The sequence below is a fragment of the Brienomyrus brachyistius genome, chromosome 14, assembly GCF_023856365.1.
Source record: "Brienomyrus brachyistius isolate T26 chromosome 14, BBRACH_0.4, whole genome shotgun sequence".
NCBI classification, from domain to species: Eukaryota; Metazoa; Chordata; class Actinopteri; order Osteoglossiformes; family Mormyridae; genus Brienomyrus; species Brienomyrus brachyistius.
The window spans coordinates 22,060,554-22,070,811 of record NC_064546.1 but is presented as its reverse complement, the minus strand read 5'-3'; the positions used below and the strand labels follow the sequence as shown (position 1 = coordinate 22,070,811).

Genomic DNA, 10,258 nt, shown 5'->3' with positions numbered 1-10,258 from the left:
ATCCAACAAAACACTTGGATCTGTTCCTAAGTGCAGTGCCCAGAATTAATGGTGCATATTAAAATGGACGTTTTAATCCTTTCTGTCGGAACCCAGTTTTTCTGCAGCTTTTATTGACTGAGAAACAAAAACGGGATTCCTGCAGCTAAGCGAGTGGGATGTGTGTAAATGCGGCAGCACCCAGTGCCACCGGAGTGCCGATGCTTCGACAGCGCGCTGGGAGTTAATGTCACAGGACCATTTCTCTTTTAAAATGCTGCTTTTATTTTTTTCCATTTTGCATTACATTTTGCATAGATGATGGCAGCGGTGTCTTGCCTTAAAAAGCGCCTCAGGAAGGCTTCCGCAGGTTACCTTTAACAGCAAACAGCACAGAAGTTCATAGGTTAGCTTACAGGAAAGTGAGGAGGTATTGCACTTTACACCGTCCCATGGTTATGGTGACTCACTTGCAGGCTTTGAGGTTAAAGCAGATCTGTTGGTTGCTATCCGAAGTCGACAGCTCCTCCACCAGTATATCAACCACTTTGCCAAGGAAACTTTTGCACATGCTCTTTAAAAACCCGATTTGGTCACACACTCGTCTCAGCACATTTTTCACATGAGCCTGAAGAGACAGTTTTTGAAAACACTGTTAAATGTCATAAATGATCTCTTTGGCTTTCAGATGGCTGAATGTACCGATCATTTCCATAATGTCCTATGTAAATATCCAGAGCATCTATTTAACGCATGAGCACGTCAGCTGGGAAGCTGATGCCCGCTTTACCTCTGGGGTCCTTGACAGGTTGATTCAAGGCCGGGGGAGGGTGGGGGGGGTCATTACCTGTGTTCTATTGTCCCGTATGAGGCTCTTCGCTTTCTCTACGATCCATTTGCAAGCCCAGCAAAGCCCAGGAAGCTCCTCCTTCAGCAGAGCCTCCAGCTCCTGAAGGTCCTCGCCAGTCTGGGGCAGGCGGGTCAATGAGCCAGGAGAAGTTAGTTACCCACAAAAACATGATAGACCCGCATCGTCAGAATTAACATACAGAATGAACTTTTCATCCTTTTTATTATAATACACCTGTCCGCGGCTTAACATCTAAAATGAGAAGAAGGATGCATCCATTAGTCAATTATATCCAAGCAGTGTGATGGAGAGGCTGTGGTGTGAATGTATTCGCTTTGCAGGGTGATGACTGGAGTATTAAGGTATTATTAATATCCATCCATTTTCCAAACCGCTTATCCTTCCGGGTCACGGGGGTATTATTAATTTTAAGGTGGTAAATGTGCTTCACCGCTCACCTCGTTGAACTCGCGGTACTCCCAGCGGTCCACGACGGCTGTGGGGAGGGAAGAGCATCAAAATCAGAAGAAGCGGAAGGAGGACGTGTCAGCATGCTTTCATTAAGAATCAGAAGTAAAGCCAGGCGAGGTCCTCCTCACACATTCAGAGCTGGGGGTCTTTACACTGACGCAAACAGAGTTTGAGAAGATGGATTTAGCACAAAACAATGCAACTACAAGTTATTATGCCTATTTTTAGTAACATAGCCAAATAAATATTAGGTCTAATGATAAATAATTTAACATTTGTTTTAGTTGTTGAAACGCAAATGTCCTGGTTACACGTGGGTTTTAGCCATAGATTAAGGTAGTTACTGATGTCATTAAACAATATTTATCCCCGATTTTATAACTCGTATTCCGTCAGATGCTTTACGTGAACTCAACAAGTCAAGTAAATTACTAATAAAAAAATAACATGGCCAATCTGGTCCATCCTTCACCTTTCACCATGAGACCAAGTTTCTGCCATCCCATCAGTTTATATCAATTAGAAAGTGTCACGTTGAGAGTGACTCGGAGTCATACCTGATTCCGCCAAAGCGCTGAGGATGAGGACACCGGCGAGGATGTGGATGCAGGTCATTGTCATGAAGCCTTCGGAGGCGCCGTCTGTGCGCGGTGTGGAAGCGGACCTATTTAAAGGTGGGGGCTTCCTCTTTGTGCTGGAGTGTAAGCCCACCCAGCTGCGCGTTGCGGGGGGCGGGCCTGAGCACCTGCCCCTTTTCCTCGAACGACTGAATGTGTTTTAGGTCCCTTTTCGACCTTCGACGATCGTGCTAAATTTGTCGAGCGGGACTTTCCGCCCCCTTTCCTCCGGACGAGCCCCTTCCTGAGCGGCCCGTGTATATATACATATATATACGGACTAGTTTGCCGTCGTCAAATACGTGGTAATTAGGGGTCTACGCCATATAACTGGTACTGAAGCAAACGAAGTCCGCACCGTTTTCTTGGGATTCGGTCAGGAAAAAACATCCGGCTCCACGCTACGTTGCAGCAGGGAGGTACAGCCCTGGTACAGTTTCGTACCCAAAGAACGAACAACTTTATTGTATGGCAGTCACTGTCAATTATATCAATAATCGAGTCATCTACCAATTAATCTGACGATTTATCGAGTAGCCTCGTCGTTTATAATATTGCAAAGTGTTTTGTCTTTCCCGCTTAAATTTAAATCTGTGCTCCCACCACCTTTGTTAACCGGGTATCGTCTGGCATCAGGGGCAAGGGACTTTTCACCACTAACAGGTGTCACAAAGGCATACTTTTATTAATATTAATAAAGTTTATTAAAACTGAGCACTTAAAGCTAGATGTTCCCCTCAAAGGACAACTCTCCCCACTGAGCACGGCTACCACCCCACAATCCACAGACACAGCACTACAGACTAAACACCTACATCCACCATTAACGTTGCAACTCCATACCCAGTGGCACAGCACTCAATATCACGTAAAGCACTCCAAGAGGATGGGGGCCAGCCCACCCCCAGCCAGTGAGGTGACACTGGGGGACCACTGGCAGAGCACCCAACCTTAAAGAAAAATGTACAAATCATGAGGAGAGAAAGACAGACACACAAACATTTAAACAGGACGTAAAATCTCCACTTAGCCTGTCTCAGGACGCGACCCCCAAGCAGCTCCTCCCAACTAAGTCATTAAAGTTACTTATGCGGATCAAACACTATGCTGGAGCCCTAGGAAGAGCATGAACAAAAGGCAGGCACTGCTGCCCCGTCCTCTGTCTGAAGGACGCGCTCAACCTCACCCTCCTAACAGGCGAGTAACTCTCCTGCACTAAGAGCTGGAAACAGCAGATAGGATCGCGAAAGTCTGCGGGGTTCAGACCACCGCACTAAAAGATCTTTACTCAGTCACTGGAACCAAAACGTAACTAGCTTTGTCATTTTAATGATAGGCCATTACTAAGTCATCCAGTATGCCTACGAAAAATAACTGACCTCGGAAATACATTCATCTTCTGCTGTATGGAAATACTTTCTGTTTCACTGAGACAATATTGAGCAAAAGCAAGTGTTTTGTCGGTACTGCTGTATGTCTGTCGGCACATCTCACCACCAACTTATTTGACTTAGTGGATCATAGTAGATTTTGGCTATGGGCCTATAATTAATTGTAAAGTCTTAAATATTGCAATAACTTCAAACCTGGCAATGGTACCTCAGCTACCCCCAGAGGTCGAATGGCGCATATCCATAGCTAACCTTACATTACTGCGCGAGTCCGTCAGCCCCCAAACTCTGCTTTTAAGATACATTTGCATTGCAGTCCTTTTGTGGTCATATTTAAGTTTAAGTACTCCATTTATTTTTGGTCCTGGCACACTGGAGTCCGCCGTGAGGAATCTGGCCGGGTGTGACAGACTGCCACCAGTCATTCTCAAATAAGCGTGATCAAATCTCAGCTTCTCTCTATCGAGCTTGATTAACTGGAGACCTCAGCATGGCAGTGTGACTCTCCATCATGGTGCTTCCCCGTGGCTGGAAGCCATCAGAGAAAAGCCCTCGGCACCCACTCTGTGCCATGCATGCAATGTCAAATATGCATGACATTGTTTGCTATACAGTTAACTTTCAGCTTCTAAAAATGGCTGGAAGAAATGACTGGTAAAATATGACACACAGTTTTTATGTTAGGTCCAACGGTACATGCTGCGTCAAGCTGAAGGGCCCAGCGGTGATATGATTTCTCTTCCAGCTGTAGGATATGAACCAACAACCTCCAGGACACAGATCCCTGACCTGCTGATGACACACCAGCCACCATGTCTCCGCCGGATTCTTTGTGGGCTGGAGCTGTGGGATTTCATTATATATATATATATATATATATATATATATATATATATATATATATATATATATATATATATATATATCTGTGTGTGTATGAAATATGGCTGCTGTCCAACTTCACCTTTCGCATCACTACCTCCAGTAATAACTCTTGATTGTTGATTTGTGTTCTACTTACTCCCTCATAATATTTCCCCACTCCCATAGTATTTTTTTAACACAATCAATCCAATGCAGCAGACCTTCTGACACTGACACATTGACAGCTCTTCACTTTACACACGCACACTCCCTGTGCCATCACTCCCGTCCTGTTAGATACAATAAGAATCTTTATTGTCTCCACGCAGAGCAGCGGAATGCCGGCGTACTGCACAAGGGGACTTAAGATCATTTATAAAGAATCAACCTTCCCGGTAGCGAAGCTTTAACTTTAATGAAGTTCAAGGTTAGTGTGACACATTGTGTAGCAAATGCAAGGTTGTCATGATTCCTAAACATGTTTTCTGATAGCAGTAGCTGAATTGCATCAATGTTTATTTCATTGCTCAGAAATGAATGACCTCAATTGTCTATGAAGAAGACGACTGAAATGCACAATAGGTGGTGTTGAGGCCTTGGTTTAGCCGTCGTCATGTGGTGGTATATTTACATGTTTGTCCTTAACTGCATGCTGAGTATTGAAGGTCCTGAAAGGACGTTATACATCCCAGTCTAGCTCTGTAATGAAAAGCCAGCTTGAATTAGCTTAGCAGAATAGCCAATAGCAAAATAAAGGCATGGTTCTGCCCTTTCGGCCCAACGAACACTGCTAGATATGGCTGTTGTTTATCCAGATCAAGAGCGAGAACAAAATGATGACATTCTCAGGCGTGCGTTCTGGAGATTTCTGCGTTTAATTGGCTTATTGTTTTTCCAGTTTGAGTGGGAAAGGATTTCTGATCTGTCAAAGCCTAAGAGGAGATCAAATCTACAGAAGAAGACGTAGACCATGTGGAGGGCAGTCTTTTCCATCGTGCATGGTCCACCTGCGGCAGACCTTCAAACAGAAAAAGGAACATTAGAAATGATGCTATCCCATGATGCAAAGCAAAGAACAAAACAGTGTGACCACGCAGCATGAGCACCGTGATGAGCTGTTAGTCATCTCTGTTGTCTTTTTCCCCTTTCTGTATTTTAAGTGACCCCCTGGAGCCCTGTGTGTGATGAGTGCTGCCTTTCCTTGACTTCAGGTGTTACCTTAGCAGGCTTTAACTGCGGCGCAGATGGTCTTCACATTATCACTGGTCGAAATTTCCTCCACCAAAATGTCAATAAACTTTGCCAACAGATGTTTGCAGATCATTCTCAGGAATCCAATTTCATTGCATGCCCCGACCAACAAATTTTTTATTTGTTCCTAAAAAACAGGCAAGAGAACCTCATCACCCAGTGAAGGCATGAAGCCGGCTTGTGCTTCTGACATGATGGCAGCAGCTCTGAGTGATGGAGATTCAGTGTCGTAGGTCAAATGGAGCATGACAACCTGCCTGCCATGACATCACTTCCTGTGATTTACTGACCCTGCCCATCGCAGACTGAGTGGGCACATTTTGTGCCGTGCTGGTGAGATACTTAACCATCAGCAGGAAGCAATGCAAACACGCGTGGGATGCAGGGAGGGGCTGTGTCAGCAGTGACATATTATTAAACCCGTTATGACAAAAATTATTGTCATTTTGAAATCTGCAGACATACAAGGAAAGGAAATAGGCCTAGTCTTTAACACAGCTTAACACAAAACGTGACATGTTAGGCACTGTAACAATGCACTATGTAATAATGTCACTTTATGTAATAACTTGATAAAATGTGAATGATTATAATGATAATAATAGGGTAATGTTGCAATATAAAATTATAATGTAGTCTAGAAATTTGCAATATCTTGTCAAGTTATTACATAATGTGTGTTATTACATAATGTGTCACTACACGGTGTATAACTATGTAATAACTAGTGTTGTAGTACTCAAGACCTGTCTTGGTCTCAAGGTCAATTTTTTGCGGTCTTGGTCTTGTCTCAAAATCCATTTTATTTTGAGTCGGTTTTGTCTCAGTCTCAGACATAGAGGATGGGCTGGCCCCCCATCCTGGGTTGTTCCCTGCCTCATGCCCATAGCTTCCAAAATAGGATCCCCCACGACCCAGTCGGATAAGCGGTTTTGAAAATGGATGGATGGATGTACACAAAAAGAATTTTGCTATCTTTTAAAAACTTTATGCTGTCATTATATATGTAAAAGCCTACTTAATTTGTCCGTATATCCATCCATTTTCCAAACCGCTTATCCTACTGGGTTGCGGGGGGTCCGGAGCCTATCGCGGAAGCAATGGGCACGAGGCAGGGAACAACCCAGGATGGGGGGCCAGCCCATCGCAGGGCACACTCACACACCATTCACTCACACATGCACACCTACGGGCAATTTAGCAAGTCCAATTAGCCTCAGCATGTTTTTGGACTGTAGGAAGAAACCGGAGGAAACCCCACGACGACATGGGGAGAATATGCAAACTCCACACACATGTAACCCAGGCAGAGACTCGAACCCGGGTCCCAGAGGTGTGAGGCAACAGTGCGAACCACTGCACCACCATGCCACCCCTTTGTCCGTATATTTGATATTAAAAAGCGTTTCATTATGCTATTACAGTGATCTATCTTAAAACTGCTGCATTTTTTTGTGATACAGCAGTTACATTCTGTTAATTTACACACGTTAATTGGTATTTTTATCGTGGAATTTCTTGAATCCCAAATACTTTTTAGTATTCTTCCAGTGATGATCTGTTTTTTTACCAGCTTAAATCTGAATATGAACAATTTTTTGTCGTACAAAGAAGAAATTTTTTAAAAAAAATACAGAGTTTTAATGTTATTTTACAGGAATTATTTGTATTCACAGTACTGGAAAAAAATGTTATTTAACATTTTTTTACTGTTATTAAATTTACGGCGATTCAATGTTTTATTACATTTTTTTTCTGGCACCCCTGCTGCCAGAATTTCTCTGTTTTTTTACGAATTTTTTTTTACAGTGTGAGGCAATTTCGTGGGGAATGGCACTATTGAGAGCCGGTTGATGCTTGCAAATAGATCAGCTAATGCGAAAAGCAGTGTAAAAATGAAAGCATTCATTAATGACCTTGGTTGGACTCTGGCTGCCGATGTTATGCCTGACTTTGTTGACAATCCACTTGCAAGCCCAGCAGGTCCCCAGCTGGTGTTTCACCATCAGGGTCTTTTAAGAGAGAAGATTGATAAGGAGGTAAAGCAGGTACAGGGGCTCGCGTAGCAGGTAAAGCAGGTACAGGGGCTCGTATAGCAGGTATAGCAGGTACAGGGGCTCGCGTAGCAGGTAAAGCAGGTACAGGGGCTCGCGTAGCAGGTAAAGCAGGTACAGGGGCTCGCGTAGCAGGTAAAGCAGGTACAGGGGCTCATGTAGCAGGTAAAGCAGGTACAGGGGCTCGCGTAGCAGGTAAAGCAGGTACAGGGGCTCGCGAAGCAGGTATAACAGGTACAGATGCTTGTGTAGCAGGTATAGGAGATACAGATGCTTGTGTAGCAGGTATAGCAGGTACAGGGGCTCGCGTAGCAGGTAATGCAGGTACAGGGGCTTGCGTAGCAGGTATAGCAGGTACAGAGGCTCACGTAGCAGGTAAAGCAGGTCATAAATTTGTCTCACATTCACAAACCAAATACAGGCTAAAGCAATTAAGACATTAGAAGAACCAATTAACATAATACTCATTTATTATAATGACATCAGATCAACCTGGGACCGAATTCTATACCATATATATGTACAATTTGTGCAATTCTACTAGCTTCACACAGAGGGGAGGGGTCTCACGTGCAGTGAGGAGCCACTCACCTCGTTGGACATCCGGATGGACACCTCATCGTACTCCCACTGGCTCTCAGCAGCTGCAGGGCGGGAAGAGGCTGGTAAGCATTTTACTAACATAACAGCCTGGAGGCCTTGACACAGGAGCCAGAGCTCAGCTAAACACTTTTTAGTCTGAATATTTCTTCAGACACCAGCAACAACATCTGAGTGCTGCTCACTTCCAAAGCTGCAGCTCTTTACTGCGATCCTTAATGCTGCCAGTGGTACACACCAGTCTGGCTGCTGGTTAACCATACCATAACATACCATCTTTATTTATAAAAGCACTTTAATGCATAAACTATAGCTGACACAAAGTGCTGTACATTGGAGCACTGGAAAGAGAAAAGAAAAATCAAATACAAGATCAAATAACTAAAAGAAAACTAAACTAAAACTAAGTCTTGCTGGGGCCAAAAGCCAAAGCATAAAAGTGAGATTTTAGACGCGTTTTAAAGGTGGACAGTGAGGGGGCCTCTCTAACGTGCAAGGGCAAGTCATTCCATGATTTGGGAGCGACGAATGAGAAAGCCCTATCTCCTCTGACCCTCCTCTTGGATCCCAGAACTTCCAGGAGCAGCTGACCAGCTGACCTGAGAGACCGAGCAGGAGTGTAGTGGTAGAGGAGATCAGAGAGGTAAGGCGGTGCAAGATTGCGAAAAGATTTTAAAACAAACATATTCATGTTAAAATGGATTCTATAATATAGAGGCAGCCAGTGGAGTGAGGCCAGGACAGGGGTTATGTGCTCTCGTATACGAGTCCCTGTTAAAAGACGTGCAGCGGCATTCTGTACCAGCAGCAGACGTGAGAGTAACGACTGACTGACTCCCGCATGAAGTGAGTTACACTAATCCAGACGGGATGAAATAAAAGCATGAATCACCGTTACAAAGTGCTGCCTAGAAAGAAAGGATTTTACATTGGCGAGTCGCCTTAAGTGATAAAAGCTGGACTTAACTACGGCTCTGATTTGATTGTCCAACTTAAATTCATTGTCCAACTTTACACCAAGGTCAACAATACTAGGTTTACAGTTTGCTGCCAAGGGTCCCAACAGGAGGATCAACAGGGGAGGAGTCACAGGGGCCCCTGGGGCCCAACACCATCACCATTAAAATTGAAAAGGAGGGCAACCAAGTTTTAATGTCATCTAGACATGCCAAAACAGGTTTTATGGAGAGTGCATCCTTCTGTCTCAACGGTAAATAAATTTCATCAGCATAACAATGAATAAAGTCACACAAAATTAAAAACCAACCTGACAAATGTCCATCTTTCTCCTTTATTTATAAGATACCTGAGTCACCTTGTGAACCGTCCCCTCTTACCTGATGCAGCTAAAGCGCCGAGGATGAGGACGCCCGCGAAGACGTATGTGCGTTTCATTGTCAGAGTGACCCTGCAGAGATCCCTGGGCAAGCAGAGCTCGGCCTATTTAAGGGGTCCTCGTGGTCCGCGCTTCTGTTTTCTGGTTTACTGCCACCTCTCTCAGTTCCCCATCAGGGATGTTGCTGGGTGTGAGACTGAAACTCGATTTGGCTAGGTCAGCAAACAGAACCGCAAAAAGCCATTTTGAGCAGAGCTCAGAACTGTGAACTGATGCCCATTACCAGGCTCAGGGCTCAGGGGCCTTAGGGTTAGGGGCTCCAGGCAGTTAGGGTTAGGGGCACAGGGGCCTTAGGGTTAGGGGCTCCAGGCAGTTAGGGTTAGGGGCTCCAGGCAGTTAGGGTTAGGGTCTCAGGGGCCTTAGGGTTAGGGGCTCCAGGCAGTTAGGGTTAGGGACTCCAGGCAGTTAGGGTTAGGGTCTCAGGGGCCTTAGGGTTAGGGGCTCCAGGCAGTTAGGGTTAGGGACTCAGGGGCCTTAGGGTTAGGGGCTCCAGGCAGTTAGGGTTAGGGGCTCCTGGCAATTAGGGTTAGGGGCTCGGGGGCCTTAGGGTTAGGGACTCAGGGGCCTTAGGGTTAGGGGCTCAGGGGCCTTAGGGTTAGGGACTATGGGATATGACGATTAGGGGCACAGGGGCCTTAGGGTTAGGGGCTCAGGAGCCTTAGGGTTAGGGGCTCAGGAGCGTTAGGGTTAGGGGCTCATGGGCATGGATACCCTGGCAGATTCATGGGGCCCAACACTTTATAGGGGTTGTAATGTTGGTGGGGCCCAGTCAGGACCACTTTGGC

At 45.2% G+C, this 10,258-nt stretch overlaps 1 protein-coding gene and 2 long non-coding RNA genes across 3 annotated transcripts; 2 read left to right on the top strand and 1 right to left on the bottom strand.

Moving 5' to 3' along the window:
• Positions 1-240: 240 nt before the first annotated feature.
• Positions 241-2,011, bottom strand: LOC125708108 (antimicrobial peptide NK-lysin-like). Its single transcript, XM_048975632.1, has 5 exons — positions 1,858-2,011; positions 1,288-1,325; positions 827-946; positions 450-607; positions 241-354 (listed from the first exon to the last, which is right to left on the bottom strand). The coding sequence occupies exons 1-5, from the start codon at positions 1,919-1,921 to the stop codon at positions 351-353; spliced, it is 384 nt and encodes a 127-aa protein (XP_048831589.1). The 5' UTR covers positions 1,922-2,011; the 3' UTR covers positions 241-350.
• Positions 1,857-5,207, top strand: LOC125708110 (uncharacterized). Its single transcript, XR_007382418.1, has 3 exons — positions 1,857-1,974; positions 4,502-4,599; positions 5,071-5,207. It is a non-coding gene; the product is annotated as an uncharacterized LOC125708110 (long non-coding RNA).
• Positions 5,208-7,687: 2,480 nt separating this feature from the next.
• LOC125708111 (uncharacterized) lies at positions 7,688-9,281 on the top strand. The gene is made up of 3 exons (XR_007382419.1): positions 7,688-8,142; positions 8,649-8,923; positions 9,099-9,281. It is a non-coding gene; the product is annotated as an uncharacterized LOC125708111 (long non-coding RNA).
• Positions 9,282-10,258: the final 977 nt, after the last annotated feature.

Coding starts and splice junctions, on each gene's coding strand:
- LOC125708108 (XM_048975632.1), bottom strand. CDS start 1,921: ATGACAATGACCTGCATCCACATCCTCGCCGGTGTCCTCATCCTCAGC. Junction 947..1,287: donor AGTACCGCGAGTTCAACGAG/GTGAGCGGTGAA, acceptor CGCCTGCCCCAG/ACTGGCGAGGACCTTCAGGA. Junction 608..826: donor TACGGGACAATAGAACACAG/GTAATGACCCCC, acceptor CTGTCTCTTCAG/GCTCATGTGAAAAATGTGCT.